Source organism: Larimichthys crocea, chromosome XIII, assembly GCF_000972845.2.
Source record: "Larimichthys crocea isolate SSNF chromosome XIII, L_crocea_2.0, whole genome shotgun sequence".
NCBI lineage: Eukaryota > Metazoa > Chordata > Actinopteri > Sciaenidae > Larimichthys > Larimichthys crocea.
Genome location: NC_040023.1, coordinates 35,642,697 through 35,666,916, shown reverse-complemented (window position 1 = coordinate 35,666,916; position 24,220 = coordinate 35,642,697). Strand labels below are relative to the sequence as shown.

General features: G+C 41.9%; 1 protein-coding gene across 1 annotated transcript; it reads right to left on the bottom strand.

Moving 5' to 3' along the window:
* Positions 1-10,842: 10,842 nt before the first annotated feature.
* rhbg (Rh family B glycoprotein) lies at positions 10,843-22,056 on the bottom strand. The gene is made up of 10 exons (XM_027287516.1): positions 21,654-22,056; positions 16,573-16,759; positions 15,733-15,883; positions 15,482-15,629; positions 14,680-14,846; positions 13,666-13,803; positions 13,055-13,188; positions 12,106-12,227; positions 11,912-11,985; positions 10,843-10,921 (listed from the first exon to the last, which is right to left on the bottom strand). Exons 1-10 carry the CDS (start codon positions 21,829-21,831, stop codon positions 10,844-10,846), a joined length of 1,377 nt encoding a protein of 458 aa, XP_027143317.1. The 5' UTR covers positions 21,832-22,056; the 3' UTR covers position 10,843.
* Between the last annotated feature and the right edge of the window lie 2,164 nt (positions 22,057-24,220).

Sequence of the window (24,220 nt, the reverse complement as noted above, 5' to 3'; positions counted from 1 at the left end):
CAAACAAACATTTTTAAAAAACTACAGTGCCCAGCTGTTTTTAGGAAATTGTTTCGCTTTTAGAAAAATGATATTTACATGCGTGACAGATTTAAATCTTCAGTAGGACGTATTTAGAGAATGTATGTGTGTGTGCTCTTCTTAAATTTGATATCAGACAGTTTTCCTGCTGCTTGCTGACCGGGGATGTTTTTCGTGATTTGAATGGACTGCTGCCAGTTTTCTCTTGACATTTGCCGGATGAAGATGAAGCCTTAAAAAACAGAATTAAACTATTTCTCCTGAGCCCGTCAGTGCACAAACCTTTCCCCTTTTGTCATCTTTTTTGTCTTGCATCTCATTTTTTATTTTTTTTTTGCACAGACTTGCTCCCTCTTGTGACATTTTCAAAAAGCCAACACTATATAGTCGTATCCACTTGATACACTTGCTCCCGTCATTGTTGGTGACGGGAGAATAAATTGCCAGAATGTACTCTGCTTTTTACTCCCCAGTGTTGAACATATAAATATCTAAAACTCTCAACCCTGAAATGATTGTGTGAGTTTTCAACATGCAGCAGCTGAACCCTGGCGTGCACACACTCACGTGCACGCGTGCATCATTCTGCATGTGTGAGAGAATAAATGTGTCCTTTAGGGAGTTTGTGTCTGTATACGCACAGGGCTGAGTTCAGAACACAAAACGCCGCCTCATGCCCTCTTTGTCCCCCCTCCTCTGCCCTGGCAGCTCTCCCATGATGCCCCTGCCCCCGGCTTCCTGCCTCTAATGGCCGTCTCTGTGTGCCATCTCGGGAAGCCTGACATCCCCTCCAGAGGCAGAGGGCCTGGCGTTAATGGAAGCCATTGATGGGCGAAGAAAGGCTCCTTTGTGGCGCCGGGGGCAGGCGTGGGCACCCGTTTGCTCACACACAGCTTCCCCTCTGCACACACTGGGCCGGCCGCTCAGAACTGAGTGCCAACAGCGGAGATCGAAAGACAGGAGCAGCAAAGTGCCCCCTTACCGGGGAAATGGCAGAGAGGGATGGGTAGAGCCGAGGGAGGAGGAGGGGAGGGTTGGTGAGAATGAGGAAAGGGAGGGTGAAAAACGACAAGAGGGTTGGCAAAGAGGGGGCGAAGCAAAAGAGGAAAGGATAGGTGGGGATAGGCCACAGCGAAAAGAAAGGCCGAGAAAGAGCAGGAGAGATTAACCGAATAAGACAAATTCAATTGGCGCATAGGAGGAACGAATAAAAAAAAAAAAAAAGGACGTGAAGGAAATGGGGGGCAAACCTCGCAACCAAACACTGAGCGGCAGAGAAAAGAAACCCCGGAGAAAAGGGAAATTGAGCAGGAAAAACAAAGAAACGGAGGTTGGGATCGCCCACGTCAATGAAGCTGGGTGGCCCAGGAGGATAAAAAAAAAGCAGGGTGCTGGAGGTCTCCCTCTGCCACTGTACAGCCTGTCAGCCGCTCGCTGGCTCGCTCCCCTTTCGGTGATTTATAACACCTGAATTGTTCTCCTTTAACAGAGTTGTGAATGGGAGGAAAAAAGAGAGAGAGAGGGGAGCTGCCGGCGTGCCAAACAGTCCCGACATTATTGATAACCAAACAGATGTGTCCAGTTTGGAATGAACGTCTGATGCTAAATCTGGGCTAACGGTTTTTGTTGTCAGGGAAATACTGTACGCTGGCAGCCGGGGCGCTCAATAGAGACGTGGGTTTATTGTGTGTGTGTGTGTGTGTGTGTGTGTGTGTGTGATGTCGTTTTCATTCATTCAAAATAAAAAAAGTCTGCTTCCTGGCGCCGTGCTTTCCAGGTGACGTCTCCTTCTTCTCCTCATTGTCGGCTGTGAAAAGAGAAATCCAGATCATACCTTTATTCTGATTGTGTTCATTTCACTACACCTCAGGTCTGAATTCTGAGGCTCATAGGGAGGAGGATGGAAATTTATATTTTTTAAAAACAAAAGAAAAGGAGTTCTTTTGAAGGTCTGAGCTTGCTCGACTCGACGTCGCCACCTACCGGTTTGACATTCAAGCCGTCCATCCATCTCCTGGTCTCCCTGCTGCGTTAGCACACAGCCTCCTGCATTGTTCAGGCCCGCTAATTCATCCCAGCAGCCACTGCTGCTAATTTCCAAAACCCTGCTGGCAGCGTGCCATGGCCGGAAGTTGCAGCGTCGTGCACACACAGCGCCTTGTATCCATGCGCCACCGTGGGAGAGCGGCGGAGAAAATAGTGCCATATTTGTCCCAGTATGTCATCTGTTTAACACGCCTGATTGGCTTTCACACCATCGCCTCCTAATTAATATGCGGCGCCCCGCCTCTCCTCGCCGTGCCCTAAGACAAAAGCGTATTGTGTGAGCACCTCCTGTTTTAATTACGCTCAAAAAGGAGAGACGTGTGAGGGGTTTGTGTGTGTGTGTGTGTGTGTGTGTGTTCTGCATTTGTACACAAACATATGATACGTGCACTGAGGGAATCATAAAACAAGCACATTCATCGTCATGTCATCCAGCACGTATGCTCTTGTATGTGTGTGTCTTTGCGTGAATGTGTGTGTGTGTGTCCGAAAACAAGAAGAATTGCGATGCCATTGCTCGGGGAGGAGCTGCTGCTGTCCTATCCCACAGGAGAGAGAGAGAGAAAAAAAAAGTGTTGTTGCTTGTTGCCTTTATGCAAATTGGCATCCGATAAAGGTTTTTTTGGGAGAGCCACAAAGAGGGTTTGTGATCGGAGCGCTGAGCAGAATGGGAGAGGTTAGGAGGGGTTATGGGGAAAAGACAGGGACAAAATTCCCATCGGTGCACCCACAGCCATCATGTTACATTCCTCTTTTCTCCTTTTTTCCCCTCTCCTCTCTTTCCTCTCTCCTTCTTTTCATCCCTCTCTTCCTCACATCCATGACCCGGTTATTAATTTGGTTGAGATTAGTGGCTCGTTAATTAACGCATGCACCCCCCTCCCTCCCCATCTTTTCCTCTCCGCTGTCTCTTTCTCTTTCGATTGTATCGGATTCTGGGGTTTTATTTTTTTTTCTTCTTTCTTTCCGCGGTCTTTTATCAGTAGCTTTCTTTTCTGTCTTTTCCGTTGATGAGAATGAGGTAATGTGCAGTGCGAGGGGAGTAAGAGGAGAGGATTGGATTGGGTCCCCCCCTCCCTCGATTCCCTCAGGGACCTTTCTCAAACAGAGATAGCGAGGGCTTAACGACTGAATATGATGGTCTGAACAGTTGAATGAATTCATAATTTTAAGCCATATGCGTGGTAAAGATCCGGATTCAAGCACTCAGCTCTTCAGATCTCCTCCAAACAACCTCGGACTGATTTGGGGCAGTTTAGTCCTCCATAGTTTCAGATTCAAGTTTTAATCCCTTTTAATTTCTTTTTTTTTTTTGCAGGATTGCAAATGATTAACGCAACTCTGATCTGTCTTTGTTATTCGTTAGCTTCGTGCTTTAGTGAAACGGAGTCGAGGGAGGACTCATCCAATGTGAATAACTCAGTCTCAGCACTGCTGAGTGAATTCAAATGACGGTGTGATCAGCTGGAAGTGGATTCGACTCAGGCAGTTTGTTATTAGAGAGAGGGGAGAGAGTAATACTGTGTCAGGAGGAGTTTGTGAGAGCTTCAGGAATCATTCCTGACGTGGATAAGACAAGCAAGCTCCTAAAAATGGTGACCGAAGCATGAAGATTGCGTGTTGACTTGATTATATGAAGATTACGTGAGTGTGTTTGTGGAAAGGTGAAGTCATGTTTGGGTTTATGCAAATGAAACAGCTTGGGTGAAGGTTGGGATTAACCGCCACACAACTTCAGAGTCTTCAGAGTGTTTCTCACCTGCTGTCATCCCTTCATAGGAAACATCCAGTATTTCTGTCACTTTGCATGCATGCAGCTCCACATGTCTTTACTTAACGTAACTTCGAAGAACACAGGTTTTCAATGAAGCCACTACATTTTGTGACGTGTTGGGGGATGTGAAGGTCAAAATATTGCTCTTCGCTGTCTATTTGAACTGTTTCAGGCCCTAAATATTTGAGAATTCTGTGTTTCCCTCAAATCTATCATTATCAGCGTTTAAAAGTCAACCGTAAAACCGATAAAACCGTATACAGTCGTCCCTCGCTATAACGTGGTTCACTTTTCGCGGACTCGCTGTTTTGCGGATTTTTTTTGTGTAATTTTGCATGCTTTTTTTACAGCTACTGTACAGTATGAACACGCATTGCATTGTGTTCCGCACCGTCAGAGGAACTGTGAAACACGTGTGAGGTACTGGTAATAATTTCATATGTGTCAAACCTCGTAGATTGATCATTAAAATTAATTTTGTTAAAAATGTTTGGGCTTGAAAACAGGTTTTGATCTTTGGTTTCATTTACTAATACAGTATTGTACTTATTTTTGTTAAATCTGTAAAAGTTTGAACTTGAGTGTTTAAATAAGAGAGAAATGTGAGAAAATGTTCATGCCTGTCTGAGAAAAGTGTATCAAAGTGTGTGGTTAGGTGTTTTACGGCCTTAAAACATGGATAATAATTGTAAAACTTACTTCGGGGATTTCGTTTATTGCGGGTTATTTTTTGAACGTATCCCCCGCGATAAATGAGGGACCACTGTATAGCAAACTAATGAAAATTCTTTCAGTGATCCACCGCATGCTTACTGTATTATTGCCTCTACCTTAAGAGTTCATTGACAACAAAGCGGTGAATAAAAACATATAATACCCAAAGAGGATGATATTTTAGTTGCACTGTATCAGATAAAGACATAACTTGTGTTTGGTCTCTGGGGTTTTCATAGACAAGCATCAGTGATTTCAACTCGCCTGTGATCCGTCCAGTTCTCTTCGTCTCCATTTGGACCTGAGCAGCAGCTCTTGTAAGCCTGCATGTCATCTCATCCCCCCTGTGATGAAGGGAACATCCACACTGTCATCAGCCTAGCATGACTTCCTAGCTGCTCCCCTCCGTTCACAGCGCTGACCCGGCCCCTGGTGAGGCCCTGCTGAGCCACATGCTCCCTCAATAGGCTCACTCAATTAACCGGCCATGAATCCCCTGACCTCTCCCGACCTCCTCTGACCCCCCTCGAGTCACGCACCGCGGAGGCATGCGTGCGGGTGGAAGTGGCTGGTTTTTGGAGGAGCAGACATGCAGACATGCGGGCGGGCGGGTTGTTGGGAGGGGATTCGGGGTGGAGGTGAGGGTGTGAGGGGACAAGTGGTGGTGTGAGGGAGGGGGGGTCGGTCAGTGCTCTTTTGTTCCGATGGTGTCCAGCTTGCCCCCCTTCACCCCTGGTGTCTTTTCATAAGGAGTGTGTAATAACTGCCTTTGTTGGTTTTTCCTCTTGTAATGGGTCCGGTGGGAGGCCTTGTTAGTGCGCGGGGTGCTAAGCCAGGGGACCTTGCAGGAGCTCTGGGATTAGAGGCTGCCCCCATTCTGCCCTAAATGTGATCCTTCCCTGTCACAATGGTCATTCAGCCAGCAGATGAATATGATTTCTTTAGATCTTCCTAATTGCAAAGCTTTTTTTTTGTTTTGTTCTATCTAAGGGTCTTAAATTTAGGTTTGCTTAGTCATCTAAAGGCCCAGGATGCAGTCTGAAGAAGGATAAAGAGAAGTGTGAATTACAGAGAGGCGCGCCAATGAAACACTGACCTCGAGGAATTAAAGAGACCCTTAGAACGAAGTCTGAGGAAAGCAGCTTATTAATGAATAAATGTTTCTTTGGTGTCGTGTTTTGAATTTTGAATTTTTAAGAGCAAAACATGCGACGAGAGGAAACTTCCAACGTGAGTTTGGTAGAAAATTCATTTTTTCCAATTAGGGATTTTATGAAGATATAAAAATTTCAGTCACCCTCCTGTGACTTAAAAAAAAAAACATCCTTCTTCTTAATAACTTAAACTGCAATTAGTGTTGACTCAACTTGTTTAATCTTAAAAACTTAAACTGCAAAAAATATGTGATAATTTAGCAGCTTGAGGCGGAAATAAAATACAAATCTGGGGTGAGAACATTTCAAAGACTCTCTTTAACAGCCCCTCCTCCTCTAATAATTTTCATACAGTCCCTAAGGTTAATTAGGTAACATTGAGTACAAACATGCAGATTATGTAAATATGATTTGCCCTCTGCAGAAGAAAACCTCCTAACATCTTCCTTCTTCTATCCGTCCACGCTGGACGAGAGGGGAGGTCCAGGTTGCACTGCGCTTTCGACGTTTATCGACAACGGGCGAGCAATGAAAGGAGGCGAACATTTGAGGAACACTGCCACTACTTTTGTTGATTTGTCATTCACGTTGGCTAGCCATTTTTCAGAGAGAGGAAATTCAAGTGAAGCACTCCCAAGTACTCATAGAGCACTGAAGGCAATTTCCCCTCAGTCAAGTGGCTGAAACCCTCTCCAGCTGAACAACTTCCTGCATTTAGTCAGCATCCCCCACTGACACCCCTGCTCCATCACCACCCTGCTCGGCTGGCATCAGTCACAACCTCTCAGCGGGTCGCTGCTTCTTCCAGAGCGGTGACGACACCACGGCTGAAGGAAAAACAGTGAAAATCACAGCCCTGAAAATGTTGCTTTACGCTTTGATTGTTGTTCGTAACATCTCTGTGCATTGCTGCTAACTGTGCAGCTCAAACCACACAGCAGCATTTCCATATTTGTCAGCAGAGATGTTGATTGGAGAGTTGATACGACTGTTCGGGACTATAACGAGGGTTAAATAAACTCTGATGAGTGTGCACTTTCACCGAAGTGTTGGTATTTACACACCGAGTGTAATTTACACTGAGAATTTGTCTGTGAAGGATCTCAGCAAAAACATAAGCACATGCAATAATTATGCAATCAAAGGATTATCATCACTGTGTCTTGTGAATAAGGAATGCAAAGATGTCAAGTTAATAAGAATGTTTGTGAGAACTTTTATGGGAGAACTATATAAGTATAAATACTCATTTCATGGTATTTTCATGGTCAAACTTCAGGGTAATAAATCACTTTATCCCCAAAGATGAATTTTTACACAAATGAGCATGAATTTTTATCAAACTCTCACGTTCTGTCAGCGTGTCAGATCCCCACAGTGGTTTTTAGCTTTGGCCCATTACGGCCTCCTCAGGGCTGTAAGCTGCGCTGAGAGGTCCCAAAGGGGGAACCAGGAGGTCCTGAGGGAGCCTATTAACCCATTATGTTCACCTCCAGAGAAGTGTTACGGACAACAATCACATACAAGCTGCAGGCTGAGCCACAAGAGGCTACAGCTGCTTTAGAACGACCCCCCGTGTTAGCCCGAGGCGCCGATCAGCACCATTCCCATGCCGTGCCTTGCTCAAGGGCCACATCTCGAGAAGTGAGGTGATAAGGTCAAGAGTATAATATGGCCTCCTGGATTACCGTGTGATATTGCATTGAAGGAAGGTGGGAGATTTTATATAATTACAGTGTAATCAAGCAGGGTCATAGCCTGGATTTTTTTTTTTTAAAACAGGGTTTGTTAATGTAAATTATTACTTTGCATAAACAGAAGCAAGCCCCCTAATGTTGAAGAAGTGTAAATTAAAAAATGCTAATTATATTCTACTAATCCAATTTTGCATCTGTGACCATTTGTGTGGAAAAAGATTTTAAAAAAGTAAAGAGTAAAAAGTATCAGGCAGAAATACTGGAATTTAAGCCTAAATTTCAAAATAAAAGCACCCAGCACTAACCTAATTTCCCAGAAAATTTAAAGTTACACATAGTATGGCTCCTCAATCCACAACCCTGTAAGTGAGAGAATTTCTCATCACTCTTCTTTATTGTCTATCTGAATAATAGACATTACGATACAAGCTACACCAATGAGGATCTGAGCTTTGTGCGCCGTTATCTACAGTACCCTTATTCTAAAAGCTCTACCCTGAATGATGATTTAGGTCAAACTCAAAGGCAATTTGTTCTGCAGCTTTTAATTACATGTTATTATGCAGTTATTATACTAGCTCACTATAGAATATATCTTAAGCAATAGAAATTAAAACAATTAACATTTCATCTAATATAATGATAGCTGTGCAGGCTTGAAGACCACAAAAAGACTATTCTATTTTTATTTTTCCGGGCCTTCAACATATTGCAGGTATGATGCCAAACAAGCACATCTCCGGAAGACATATTAGACAAAAGAATAATTACCATAATCATGATTATTTTTCTCTGCATTTTAATTAGCCCTATGAAGCTCAATTAAGCTCTTCAGTATGAGCGCCTATTCAGTAAACAGCTGTCCACCTGTCTTCTCGTTCCTGGGAAAAGGCTGCGGCGCCCGTTCACGCTGAGGTACCATCACCAAATCATGTGTTTGTGTGTGTGTGGGGTGGGGGAGTCAGGCGAGGGCCCCTGCAGCCTGCAAGGGGCCCACAGTATGAGAGGCGATTAATGCCACAGAGAGGCAGGCAAAGAGAAAGGACATCATTAAGATATGCTAATAGTTTGTTTACCAAGAGTTAAAACTTAACAAACGTACTGATAGAAAAGAGATTAAGATTAATAAACTATGATGAGAAAGTGCAAAGACATGTAGGTCTTGTAGCAAGTGTGGAAAAAAAAGACATATTGTCCAAATGATCAGTTCTAAGCACAGGATTAGACGTCCAGTGATTCCTAATAATTGTGGAGAATGCGACTAATTTAAATTCTTATTATACTTTGGCGAAGTTGAAGAGGCACTGATGAATTTTAACATGATGATAATAATAATAAATCTATGTCTTGGCATGATTTCTGTCTTCTTTGTGACAACAGTGGACAGAGGTTTGTCGAACTTTGTCGTGGCACTATTTAAGTTTCGTTTGTCCTAAACCATCCCGGTCACTACAAGTTTCAGCTAGTTGAACGTATCAGAAATGCCATCACTTGACATGTCGAGCACGATGCATGTTCTCAGATACTCGACACAGTTTGAAATAGTTTGGATTTGGATGGCTGGAGGCTTTCAACAAAATAAAATATCTGCATGTTAACTAAAAGATGAGTGTGTTGTGTTTGCTGGTGGGTCATCCTGAACCTTAGTACATTCAACAAATGTATTGACACAAGTAAAAAACAAAACTCATTGATGTTGGTGTCTCCTGTGTTTGTCACAGCTCCTGCAATGCACTGGTTGAAACTGTGACGGTGCCATGGTGTCTGCAAAGGTGCCGTGACTACAGATTTGCCACCTTCGCTTCACGAGTGAACCTGTGAAGAAGTTGGTGAAGAATGCTCGATGTGTTTTATGTTTCATCTTCAGTGAACCTTGTTAAGCCCTAACATCTCTCAACATAAGACAAACTGAGTGCATGGAAGTGGTACCCCTAAACCTAACCCTGGGATATCCATTTAAGTGAATGGTTAGTTGCTTCCTCTTCCTCCTCTTCCTCAGTGGCATTCATCACCCCTCATACTCTGAGGGCACCAGCTTTCTTTGATGGTTTCACACCCGAAAGTGAAATTACCTGGTGAGAGATGAACCCCATCTGGATTGGAAGCATTTACCATTTCTGCTGTGACTGCTACACAGTCATTAAGCCTTTAAACAATAATAAATAAAAAAACAAACTAATGCTGACTGGCTTTTATTATAACAAACAGAGACTTCATTGCAAAGCCACTTGCACCGCTTCCACATTTTATAAAATGACTAAATCAGTAACTGATCAATTATTTCCTTCGTTCTGTCGATCTTGACATGATATCTTTGATTTTATCATAATACATTATAAACAGTTAAAATATACATACAGTTATATATTAAATAAGACACACACACATGCATTTGAACAATTTATTTTGCCAAAAACTAATCCAGTGTTCCGTTTCGGCATACTCTCAGTTCACATAAAGTTGTTTCAAACAGTGAATGCAGCTGTTACCAAATAGATTTAGGCCAATCTAAAAAACAAAACAAAAAAAAAGGGTCCAACATACAGTTATAATAAAGGTACATAACTGAGCCAACAGTGACATTTCTATTCTAACTAATCACAGTTTAATATGAAAAATAAAATCGTAGAAAAATCCCAAACCTAAAGTATCAGGAGGATAATACATTAAAAAAACATTGTCATGCCTCTGCATTGTTTTGCATGAACGTCCTTTATTTAAAATAAAGAAAATGTTAATGGTTTGCTGTGAAAATGTAATCCATCTTTTAATGTTTATATTTCCCAAGACTCATTGAGGCCGTTTTCTTTTTTTTTTCTCCTACTGAATGAAGGTTTTCTGGCTCTGAAGGAGTCTGTTTGTCTTTGGTTCGAACCGGCTGCTGAAATTAAATTCTGTAACCACGTCTTTGCCCGGTTTAGGAGACAATTACACAGCAGCCTTCATCAAATAGACACATCATTTCCCAATGCAGTCTTTTCCCACAGGCCTGTAGCACAAAGAGTGGTAAAGCTCTAGATCGACCTCTAGTGGGCAAAGTTGTCAAATATATATATTTTTTTAAAGGAGATTTTTTGTTTTTGTAGAATATAAAATGTGATTCTTTTGAGTTTTTACATGTAAAAACAGACATTTGGCAGCCGGCATGAGCAAAATGCATGTGTGTTTGTATTTTTTACAACCTAAAGGGTGTAAAGCTTAAGTGCCAAGAGGTTGTTTGTTTCTGCAGGGTAAAAAATAATAATTTTTGGGGGGTTCTCACATGTAAAAATAGATATTTGGCAGTTGACTTTTGGGGGGTTCTCACATGTAAAAATAGATATTTGGCAGTTGACGTGAGCATGGCGTGGGCACGTTTTTGCTTTTTTTTTTTTGCAAAAAAGAGTGTAATACTCAAGTGCTAGGATGTCAAAACCTCAGAGTGTGTGTGTGTGTGTTTAACTGCTTAGCTTCTCGGTCTCCTCAGTGTTGACGGCGGTCAACTGGCCGTCATGAGGTGCCTCTTCTCCAGGCACCTGGGACAGAGAGAGAGAAGAGTTTCTCATCAGGTCATCATTTTACAGAAGAAATACACTGTCACTTTTCAAGGTGCACACGAGTAGCCGCTTCTTGGTTTTATGTCATTAATTTGGCTCTAAATGTCAAAGCCCTTCAGGTCTCTCTGACGTTCTGCCTGTAGTGTGCATTTGTCTTTTGTTTCCCTGTCAGATATTTATTAAAAAGATTAAAAAAATGGATAAACATGACAGCGGAGATGAGGATGGAAAACAGCTGCAACCTATTACTTATTATTTGATGTCATTCCTGCACACAGAATCAATCAAATATTAATAAAAAGGACTGAAAGAAAAATCATTACAAGGGGCCAGTTATGAAAATATAGAAGTATTTTATCCTTATCTGTATCTTTGATGAGTCTCATGTTGCAGTTAACAGTTAAAGAACCAAATATAATGTTGAGAAATGTTACTGATCCAATTCCCCTGTAATAAAAAATGAGAAAATGTCTCTTTTCTATCAAATAAAGCTGCATAAATCAATGTGCAATTCTGCAAAGTGCACCACACACCTGCACTCACATGCACATAAAACAAAAGCATGATGAGCCACAGACACGTTGCATTGTGGGGGAAGTCTAGATGACGTCAGCCCAAAGTGAAAAGGTGTGACATCATCCAGGAGGAATACTGCTCTTGTAAATCCACCTGATTGATAACACCGTGCGAGGGTGAGTTTGTGCCACCTGGTGGTCAAACAGCCCCACTGCCTCATCTGACAGAGCAGTCACTGATTATCTGACTGTCAGTGTGACATCGCCACCCTGTGGTTGTAAATGCTTAATGCTTAAAGGCCTTGAGTCACCAAATGAATGCTTTAATTGCAAAATACCTTGGTGGTTTCCCAAGTCTCCTTGAAAGAATCATGTAATGTGATACAATGCGAAATGCTGTGACTAAAGACGTTACAATTTAATCAAAATTTATTAATTAGCCATCAACACTCACCTCCCAGTAGATGCTGTCCTCGAAGCAGATGGTGTCAGGAGGAGCGCCGAAGATGGGCAGCTTCAAAATGAAACCTTACACAAGAAAACACAGGACATGTTAAGCTTACTGATTCATTGAAGCAACTTTTTTGTGGCTTCACCAGCACACATGTTGAGGTTACACTGACTCAACGTGGAGGATGTGACACCCACCGACAATAAGACCTCCCAGCAGGGCGATGCCGAGGGTGACAGCAAGCGAAATGGCCTGAATGCCACCCTGGTAAGACGCGTCAACTTCTCCACTCGCCACTTTTGGGAACACGTCCGCCATGCTGAAACAAGCGGGGAAGGAAAACAACAAAGTCAGCTGAGCTTCAACAAATACATACACAGGGATCAGTCTGGGTGACGTTTTAACTAACTGAACAACTCAAATAACAAAATAAAACACATTTTACGGATCTCTTAATACAACAGATCGGGTCTTTTAGCAGCGCCTTGCGTGCTGACTTTGCACTAAAGTAGCAGCGTGAGAGCAGCCTGCAGAAAGCTGAGATCTGTCACTGTAGTCACGGCGATGTTATCTGGAGCTGAACACACTCACTGCAGAGATTATCTTATTCACACAGAAAAATGTGGAAATTCAGGATGAGCCGCTGCTGCTGTTTTTGTTCCTGCTACTGAAAACACTCCGGTTGAGACTTGCTTTTACATTTATCTTCTCTTTGCTCACATGCTAGAGGCTAATATCACATGATCCCTATTAGCAAATGCATAAAGTATGCAGTATGCAAAGTACATGAGCCGGGTTCTGCACGAGGTTTCTGCTTCCTAAAGCATGTTGTTCCTTGCCTCTGTCGCCAAGTGCTTGCTCATGGTGGGAACTGTCTCTGAAATTAATATTATATAGATGGTGGTCTGGACTGGCTCTGCCTGGCAAGAATATTGGGATAACTTCTATTATGATTGCCACTATCTAAATAAAATTGAAGTTGACACAGAGTCGACCTAACTTTGACCAAACATATCCTTGGTTCTGCTTGTGCATTCATGTAAGTTCCCTCCTTAGAGACACCCATGTTTTTGTGCTGTATGTTTTTGGGATAACACTCCAGGCATCAGGTGTTTGCGGTCACAAAATCACAAATGTAATGTTCACCCTTCTCCATAAATGTCCGCGGTTGCCACGGCAGCAGTCACGGCTCCCACAATTGCACCGAGGACGCCGGGCATGCCGTGCAGGTTGTGGACCCCGCAGGTGTCTTGGATCTTCAGTTTTTCCTCCAGGATGGTCTGAAAATGAAGGAAAAGAGGAAGAGATGATGATGGCGGTCATTGGGCTTTGTGAGTGTTGTGGGTGGAACTGGAGCAGAACTGCAACACCGCAGCGGTCTAAAAGAGCCTTTAATTTATATCGTCTGATGAACACATTCATCTCCAGCTCTTTCATGGGCACTAATATTCTTTATAAAGGTGGCTCTCAGTGGAAATCAAATCCCACACTACACCCACCTAACTGTATTCTCTGTGATATTTAAATGTAATATCACTCAGTGAGTGGTAGATTGTGTTAGGTTTGATTACAGCAGTAATGAAACGTATGATTACATCTGCGCTCTATCATATCCCTGATCCATTAATATGAAAAGGCTTTCCAGGTGTTTCTATTGCAGTCATTAGATCTGAGCAGCCATTTGACCGTTTCACTGCAGAAACAACTGAAAACACAGAATAGACGTCATGCAATAGAAAATGCTGAATCATCCTTACCGAGAGGTACTTGAAGCCCAGAACAGAGATGATGCCAGCCAAGAAACCGACAATCATGGAGCCGCAAGGTGTCAGCATCATTTCGCCAGCTGTTCCCGCTGCGACTCCACCGGCTAGGGCAGCATTCTGGATGTGGACCTAAAGAGGGGGTAAAAAGGGGATCAGACTTGACTTGACTATATATTATGAACCATGTTTAAGCTTTTTGCAGACGCAGAGGAAAGTTTAATATTTGAGTACTTGTAGACCAAAAGGTACGAAGTCATTATAAATCTAAATTTTAATAGGTGCCTCAATAAAACACAATGTTTATTACAGATTTGTGACTAAAAAACGTGACACATTGTGCAAAGCTGCTCAAATTAATGATCTTTGGTGTGGACTGTTTGAGTGGGAAGGGGATAAATCCCTACATCTACAAAAAGGCTGTGAGAAAATTGGATCTGCACAGCTGCAGGGGGAGCGACTTGAAAAAATATGCGTTGCATGTGATTAGATGAAACTTTCTGATACGACAGCAGACACCTTTTAAACAATGGGTAACATGTTGCAAAACTCAACACATGCAAATGTGGCAGCAAACAGGTGGAACGCATTAGAGAGACAGGATGACCCCCATCGGCTGACTTCGGTATGTACACTCCTTTATCGACTTCCTGCACTGAATACGATTCACTCTTAGTGTTGATCACTATCAGTCGCGTCTTTATTTCAGGATGACTGACTGCTGACAGCTGAGCGATGATACAGGGTTTGACTCACGTGATCCTCCATGTGACCTAACAACAACTCACATTTTTTGTGTATCTAACTCTGATAAGCAGAGATCCATCCTGCTGAGAGGAATTCAAGATGTTCCACACTGTTCTAGCTCTTCCCCTTGCACACGTGTCATTTTGATTCCATTCAACTCTTAAAGGCCAATTCATGAGCAATGGGTACTCTTTGTTCACGATTTAATGTGAGTTTGGAAACCACAGTTTCAGTTCAGTAAAGATAACTCTGTGTCCTCACCATGTCCAGCTTGCCGTCGTGTGCCGTGAGGGCAGACATGCCGTAGGTGGCCAGTGTGCAGGCTGCCAGGGAGTAGTACGTGTTCATGGCTGTGCGGTGCTGATCGTCTCCATGAGCGGTGATGGCAGAGTTGAAGCTGGGCCAGAACATCCACAGGTAGATGGTACCTGAGAAGCACAACATTTAGGATGTAGCGTTTAACTGGTTTATTACTACAAAAGCTGCATGGAGCAATTCCACAAGTGGTATTTCCAAAAAGCAGGACAGTGCAACTGTGAACATGGTGCAACATGTTCGTGTTTCAAATGAAGTCTGAGTGCTAAACTTTGTGTTTTCAGTCTTAAATAAGTCAAGTCACATGTATTTACACTCCACGGAATGTGTCTGATTTGCTGCACACCTTTTTAATTTCATCATTATTTTAATGTTTGTAATGTAATGTTTGGGATTGGAGCGGACATAAAATCCCAAAAGTCTGAAGTTGTCAAGTTGACTCTAAAGTCATCAGATAATAAGCTTTATGACTCCAGACAGAATCATCAAAAATAATGAGCACATATGGAAAATCTTTCAGAATTTGTTTTCTGAACATGAGACATCAAGTTTACTTGAAATATGTGAAGAAAAACTGAATTTCACAATAAATCTTGTACAGAATGAAGGAAAAGCTGACCTCGGTATGTTTGTTTGAATATATCACACCTGACATTACCAATCTGTGTATGTGGATTTTTGCGTGTGGCAACCATTAGATGGCAGTACAAACAGAATTTATTTAACCCTAGCACTGGGAGATATTTACCAATCATAGCAAACAGGTCAGAATGGTACACTGAGCTGTTTTTGTCTTTGCTCTTATCCAGGTTGGGCCGGTACAAGATTCGGGTCACCATCAGGCCAAAGTAGGCTCCAAACGTGTGGATGGTCATGGAGCCTCCAGCATCCTTGGTCTGAAACAAAGTTAGTAAAGTTGACATATTTGATTAATCAAATTGTCACACGGAGATCTTCAGGTAATTACTGCTAGAGTACATCTGTTTTTTTGTAACTCACCCCCAGAAGTGACAGCAGGATGAACTCATTGACAGCAAACAGCGTGACCTCAAACATCGCCATGACCAGCAGCTGGACAGGGCTGGTTTTACCCAAAACGGCTCCGAATGAGATGAGCACAGAGCCGGTGCAGAAATCAGCGTTGATCATACTGAAAGAGTTTAAGAGAAGACGTGAGTATAGAGCATGTGGAGGGCGTGAGGGTGTTCCTAAGGCTACTTTTCTTCTTTCTCAGTGCAGCTTGGTCAGTGATCCTATGCTTCAAATTATGGTGATGTAGCATCATTTATCCTCCCGCACTGTCAAGTTAGAAGTAATGCATCCATCCTGAACCTGCTCCATACACAGAACTTCTCGTGCTTTACACCACATCACCAGACTTTGATGGCACATCAAGGAAAAGCAGTGTACAAAGTTATGTTACTTCCTCTCACTCTTTGTCATACCCTGAACCACCTTGTGTGAGTGAGGATCTCGGGCCTTTCAGGTAAAATACCTTTAACTTGATATCATTTGGTTGGTGTGATATTCTTGCACTCATATTGTCTTCTTAACCTCATTCTATTCTTTCTCTAAACACGATATTGGTGCAACTTTATTTATTCGTCTCCCACTGGAATTCAAGGATTAGTCCACTGGCATGCTGGTTTGTTTTTGCATTTTTCTTTATACTGCGTATGAGCTGTTGTCAGGGAGTAGGCAAAAGCAAACATAATTGATTTGTTTATGTATGTGTGTCTCTGTGGCCTCAGGATGTGTGCAGGCCTGCTTTGAAGTCTAAGAGAGAGGATTTCGAGCTAAAAGCAAACAGATCAGTGTTTTCGAAATGTTCCTGCATACCTCTCCACACCGATGTGGATCTTGCCTCCATGCAAACCATGGAAGAAGCCCTGCATGAGCGTGGCCCACTGTAGGGCGAAGGCTGCGATGAGGAAGTTGAAGCCCACACTACTGAAGCCATAGCGCTGCAGGAACGTCATGAGGAAGCCAAAACCAATGAAGATCATCACGTGCACATCCTGGAAACCTGCACAATGTAGAAAACACTGGTTAAGATTATGGAAATGATGAGCCTGAGGCACCAATGTTTTGTGTTAGTTGTTTGTTTTATGTGGTGAAAACGCTAAATGGACCCTGATGGCTGAAGGATCCACAGCATGTTGACCAAAACATGAAGGAAAAAACAGAATGACGGACAAATTGCACAAAAACACATCGTCTGAGAAAAAAAATGCTGTCCTTGTATTTCGAGATATCAAGTTGGAAAAGTTCACAACTCTAAACTCGTTTCCTGTAATACGTTCAAAATTCAATGTGGAGTTCCACAAGGCTCAATTCTGGGACCACTAGTTTAAACAGACAAACTAGTTTAAACTTCCACTACAGTAATTTTGTTTAAAGAAACATTTGTAAGCACAGTACTGACTTTCTTTGCTATGCAGATGACACTCTGCTGTCTGTGAGTGACAGGCAAGATTATGGCAATCTATTGTTTATCTATTATCTCTAGGGCTATAAATGTAAATGTACATATGTAAATATGTTTTCACTTAATTGATAAGGTATTTAAAATATTGGAACATTATGAAGAAATGCCATTTTAATTGCTTGTTTGGTAGTCATTGCATCTCTAATTGATTCTGATGTGACTTTCCAGTTACAAACATATACAAATAATTACATTAGTAATAACTGTAAAACCTCTTCAACTTCCCGCCTGAGTTATTATATAAGATGAAAAGCCTTGTTGTGGAGCGGCAAGAGCACTTCACTGAGGATACCCGTCGTTTAGATCAACCTCATATTTGCTCCTCAAAAGCCTCAACAAAAACATCCAATCACTGCCAACAACTGAGTCACTTGAGGGCTTTGTCATTGAAAACAGCCTGTGAATGAGCACAGTTACATAAGCTTCAGGTTCAGCTGTGCAGACCTGCACAGTGTGACTCGAGACAATTTCTAAAGTGGCCCTCTATAGTGATATTCATGTTTAGAAACTCAGTTAGTGCTTATGACTCGATATTGTCAAAACATAGTTGGTCCAATGCACTGCAGACTTGCAGAAGCACTCTAAAAAGGAAGCATGATAAACTCTCTCAACTTGCAACCTGATGTGTCCTTCCACCCTCATTGTCTTGGTTCACACAGTTTGTGTGCACTGCTTTATAACACTCCTCATTTGTCCCAAATCGCCGCACACAATATTGCACTGTGCCGTGGCTGCTGTCACCATGGTGACTGTCTATTGGCACGGCCGGCCTGGAGGTGTTGCCAGTGTCCCCGTTGGCATTTTGGCCCAGATACATGTACTGACACCATACAATCAAAGCAATGACAGGCTCTGCTGGGTAGAATTAGAGTCTTGACTGTCACTGGAGCTCTATTGAAGCTGCATTTGATCATTTCGAGGCCCAGAAATTCCACAAAATGAGAGAGTGTGATATTTTCTCTCATTTATTTCATGCATATGGGATAAAAACATATTCTTTAAGGCTCATTTAGAACCGCCATGGGACACTAAAAGTCTCTCTTGAAATCTGTACAAATGGATTTCTTAGATGGATCTTTTAAAAAGGGGGGATGGTTCATCTGAATCACAAAAGGCTTTAAAGCTGGAAAATGTCTGCACTGCTGGATGCCACTCTGGGAAAGAGGTAGAAAAAAATTGAGATGTGGGATAAACTGTCAAGCTTAGATAAAACTTAACAGGATCTGCATTGCTATGTTGTTTCATGTTGTATTCTGTCTTTTTCAGTGCAAGCAAGAATCAATTCAAGTTCAGGTCTACTGCTACTACCACTAGTAATCCACAGATAGTTTCAACAGGAAAAAAAATTTCCGCTGCAGGGATCGAACCTGTGACCTCTCAGACAAGCTAAGGACAGCTTCTTTCATCACTTGTCTGCCTCGTTCACCTTCAGGTGATCTGTTGCACAAGACTTGCAAGGCGTATTTTCAGTTGACATACCGTCCTTATCTCACAGGAACATATAGAACAGACAATACACTTACTATGGGACCACCAACACAAGATTTACGAGCTGCACGTGATCCTGTCAGGTGTGTATGCCCGTCTCTAACATGCCCTGTAGTGTGTGAACTTGCCTGTTTATTATTTTTTCCAGGCATGCAATAACGATGGAGGATGGAGGTTATGTATACACAGCCGTGAAACATGAAGGTGACAGTGAAGGTCTCAGGTTAAAGATTATGTGAAGCCATTAAATCTAATGGACCTTTACTCTCTGCTCTTATTGTTTTAACCTGAGACGGTCTGTTGGTGCTGCAGAGACAGTTAGTTCCTACCAACCTATGGTATATTTTCTGTCATTTGGCTTGGATAACAATGCGTCTTGTGTGTGCCAGGGGTGGAGGCAGGTCTTAGGAAAATATTGGAAAATTAAATATTAGACTTCACAAGGATACGGTTCACATCCTGTCTACTTGATTTGATGGTTTGTTTTAGCCATGCCCATGATGTGGCAGAACAAAACAATCATACATTGTATTTGTTTCAGTTTCGGGAGGCACTGACAAATGATCAGAAGCATCAGCTCAAATTATTCATCTTCATTCTTTTTCTTCTCGTTTAGAGACTGTGGCTTTGGCTTTCAGGTAAATGCTATCAACATGCAATGCTCATTGTTTACCTGAGCTCAGTGTGTTTGCATACTAGCTGATTGATTCACACCTTCTGGCTGATAGAAGGAAGCAAGATGGCTCACTTCTTAGCTACTTCTATTATCAGCTCCAGAAATATAGCCAATATATATTCTCTATCTCACACATATATATCTTTTTATACAGTAGATTTGATGAACATATGAGTCCCCATATTATATCAGACTGCACCGAGAAGACGTTAAAACTTGTTTTGAGGGGCGGTCAGTAGTGTAGTGGGTTAAGCGGCCGCCCCGTGTGTGGAGGCTATAGTCCTTGCTGCAGCTGGCCCCGGTTCGAATCCTGCATTGGACATTTTTACTGTGTGTCACTCCCCCTCTCTCTGCTTCCTGTTTATCTTCAGCTGTACTATCAATAATAATCTTTAAATAATAAAAAACTTGTTTTGAACATTCTGAATTCAGTAAGTTGTAATAAAGAGTGAGCCATGTGTGCATATAATATTAATTCTTTCATTTGAATAATTTCAAGCTGAGAAGAAAAACAAGGTGAAACAGTGAAGTCAAATTTAAACATGCTCAAAGTTAAGCATAGTATATTTAGTTTATGAGCTGTTAGATTAAGGAACAGTACTGCTGTTCCTGTCAGCCTGCAGAGCCTGCAGGTTAGTTCAGCTCATGTTTGATCGCACAATTTAAAGTGAACAGTTGACTGACAAGAAGAAGTGTGGAGGGACACATTTAAAGTCATGCCTGCAGGATGAAGGCTGCATGTTGGACATTTAAACAACATTAGATAAGAAGAGAGCTTCTCTCTTTACATTCCCATCATTCTTTGCTCTGCCTTCAGGGACACTATGCCACACACACCTGAGGGAGCGAGAGAAACGCCCATCTAAGAAAGTGAGAGTGTTTGACTTGTTAAGGCGTGCCCACAAGGTACTTAAGATTGATTTGTTAAGGTGGAACTGTAAAGTTTTCCTGCAACAATAGACAGAAACAAAAGAGAAGAAACATGATTTTTAATTAAAAATGATTCCCTTATGTTGATAACTTAATCACTGTGGCGTTACATTCTTTTTCTAATGTATGCATGTGTTGCAGAATGAGCTATAATTAAAAAAAAACAGGGATAAATAATGTCATTTTAAAGTCTGAAAATCTAAAACAAACCACATATTCACACTCTACTGCTATATATTAATTTTGCCACCTTCTATTGATTAGTTAAGTCAATGATAAAAACAGAAAACATGTTCTGTATGAACAGTAAACATGTTTCATGAAAGCAGTAATGGGCATTTCACAGCCTGTGTTTTCCCACCCTGCCTGTGAGCTTTTATCCTACGCCACCAATCAACATAAATCAGTGAATTAACGATCAGTGGATGGGCCTCTATGGGACAGCAGCGGAGTGAAAGACGTTTCTATTTTTGCACTCATCCAATTAGCGAAACCAGAGGCCCCAGCAGCTTCTCATCACTTTACACAGAAACTTCCCTGATGAGATAATAACGTAGAAATATTGTGACTGTGTAAACAAGGTTGGGTAACATGCAAGAATGGAATACTTACAGGTAAACTCGCAGAGAGCGTGCAAGAGAAGACAGAAGCTTAGAGAGGAAAATTAAGCATCATTAGAAAGACAAAAAAGGTTCTGAAAGTAAAATGAGATCCTTAAGTCTTACATGCTTAAAAAAGAGACACCCCCAAAACATTTTGATGCTACTGTTTATAGCGTGCAGAAGAAAAAGTTGCCACTCCCCGATTTAACAACTCAATCACAGCTTTGACACACGTAGGTTTGGGTTATAAATAATGTGTGAATGCTTCCTTTTTGTAGTATCTCATAAACTAAGAATCTACTTTTGATTCACGTTTGGAAACCAGCGTTGAAACACTAAAAAAATCATATATATAAATCAACAGCTATCATTGTTCACAGAGATTGAAAGCTCAGTGACTTTTGGGACTGACTTTTCAAGTCGTTTGCTGGCTTGGTTATGTGCAAAGGTAGAACGGCATCATAGGAATTGTAGTCTTTTCTCCAATGAACATGCAATTTATTGTAAAAGTAAAAAAGACATTGCATAGATAGTTGTGTTGTGATGTCTACCTTTGGTATTTCACAAGAAAATACAATGGATCAAAGCATCCGTACACCCACCACACTACTAATTTGCAATATATTTGAGAACTGTTGCTTCATCTAAAGTACAGCTTGGGAATCAAAGCATCTTGACCCCTAAAGCTCTCTGTAACCTCTGACCCTGAACCTGCAGACCACCACAGGGCACTCACTTGGGTAGCGGTAGTAGAAGTCGTTGTCATAGTCAGAGTGGTTCTTGCTATGCCACTGCTTTGCATCCGTCTCGTGGTCGTACTGCACTATCGCGCCAAAGAGGATGATGAGGATGATCTCCAGGGTGAAGCAGATGATCGGCAGCTTCAGCCGCATGTTGGTCGCCGCGTCTGTCATGGTTTTCTTCCCAGTGAGACAAGCAGAGAGGAGAGGATGAATGAATGAGGCTCCCTCTTGGAGTTGTTGGGATGAAATGGATTAAAGATCCAGCACACACAAAAAAAAGAAAAAGTTAGACACACTCTGTCTCTCTCACACACACACGGGGGTGTCCTCAGTGCAGAGACAGGAGGCTGGTGTGTGTGTGTGTATATGTGTGTGTGGAAGCTCACAGAGAGACACCAGAGCTGGTCTTTCATGTATGTTTTTGTTCTGCTGGGTCACACCTACTGGTTCTGCCTCCGACATGAATAATGCACACTTTTGGACCCGCCCCCTTCTTACTGTACTTTTTAAGGTGGCCTGACGTGCTTAAGACAACTTTATAAATCAGTAACAAGTAATAACCCATCACAAGGTAATAAGAACCAACTAGTCGGCTACTTTGACGTCCACTGGATAATCTGATTTTAGACGGCAGCATCATTCATGCAAAGACAGTTCCCAGACATTTAATGTGTCATTTAACACTTTTTAAAGCTTTACACATCATCGTTTAATGCATTAGAGATGCTGCATATTATGGCGGGAAAGGACGCCTGGTTAATGTTGTGAAATGGTTGCAGTTTGGTTAGGTTTAATCATCAAGTTCAGCAATAAGTCACCATTGATTCTTGGTCTCCTGGGTGAAACTCCCACATCTGTTCAACCCATCCACCCTGCTCCAGATGTGAACTTTCTTGCACTTCATACTGACTAAACTGACACAGCAATGCGTGAAGTCAGGGTGTTTTTTCTTGATTTTCACTAACAAAACGATGTGTTATTCATACACCATTTGGTAATACTAGGTTGGTTTGTCAAACAGTATTGTCACAGTGTGGAATTGTATTCCTGCTCTGTAAATTACACACAAAATAACATCCATGCCCCCCCCAAAAAATGTATATTTCAGTAAAAAACTATAAATATACCTCCTCACAGTACAAAACATTACAAGTTCTCATCTTCTTGGTGGACATCCTACAGTACAAAACATTACAAGTTCTCATCTTCTTGGTGGACATCCTGTCGCTGTTGATGGTCCATGTCACTGATATTGATGGAATAAACACGTATATATGCCAGATTATGATAATTTAAAAGATAATTTTGCATGTGATGGTTCAAACAATGAAAGAATGTTTGGAGGTGTTGTGGAGAAAACTTCCAAAACGAATCCGAACCTTTCTTTATTTTTCCTTTTCACAACCTTTTATACCCATTCTTACATCACTCTTACAGTACATCACTGTTACATAGTCAAATCACCAGATCTGGACCCAACTGTCTTGTACTTTCTTATAATCATATGTCCGTGTTCTGAGCGTCACGTGAACGTAATATTGCCTGTGTGTTTCCCATGAGCCTGCATGGTGTGTGTGTGCTCAACTCCTTAATCTTGGTCAAGGCCGACCTGAAACCGACCTTATCTGGTGGCACAGAAACATTCAATACTGTCTGTGTAATCTGTGTGTTTTGTATGTCTATGTGTATGTCTCTATCATGTTCTATTCAAAACTCCATATGTGTCACACAGAACACCACAGTGGTTGCCGACATTTCATGTGTCATTTAAAGCTTTCACATCATCGTTTAACGCATTAGAGATGCTGCATATTATGACGTTTGGATGTGCGGGAAAGGACGTCATAATAAACACCTTATTAATGTTGTGAAATGGTTGCAGTTTGGTTAGGTTTAAGCATCAAGTTCAGCAATAAGTCACCATTGATTCTTGGTCTCCTGGGTGAAACTCCCACATTTGTTCAACCCATCCACCCTCCTCCAGATGTGAACTTTCTTGCACTTCATACTGACTAAACTGACACACCTGTTTTGTTAAGTACTAGGCTGGTTTGTCAAACAGTATTGTCACAGTGTGGAATTGTTTTCCTGCTCTGTAAATTGTTAACAATGATAGCATGGCTATCTAACAACAACTGACTTGATTCTGTCAAAGCAGATTTTGACCCAGAGGAGATAGAGGTAGGAGCGTGGACATCCGGAGAGAGCTTGGATAAGAGCTGCTGCGACTTTGCATCGAAAGGAGCCAGATGAGGTGGTTCAGGCATCGGATTAGGGTGACCGCTGTTCCAGTAATTTCATCGCACACATCTAACGTGTTCCTAAAGTTCATTGTCTGTATTCAAACATAAATATCTGCTGCAGCACTTGATATTAGAAGTATACTTTGATGGTAACAGGATTTAACATCGATTCATTTGTAGAAATGTCTACACAGTTTGTTTTTCTCTTTCCTGATATTACTACAGCCATGTTTGAACAAGTGATGACCCCTTAAGAAGATCATTAGTCAACAGGTTATATTTCAACGATCCTAAAGAGTCTACAGCCATGCTGACGG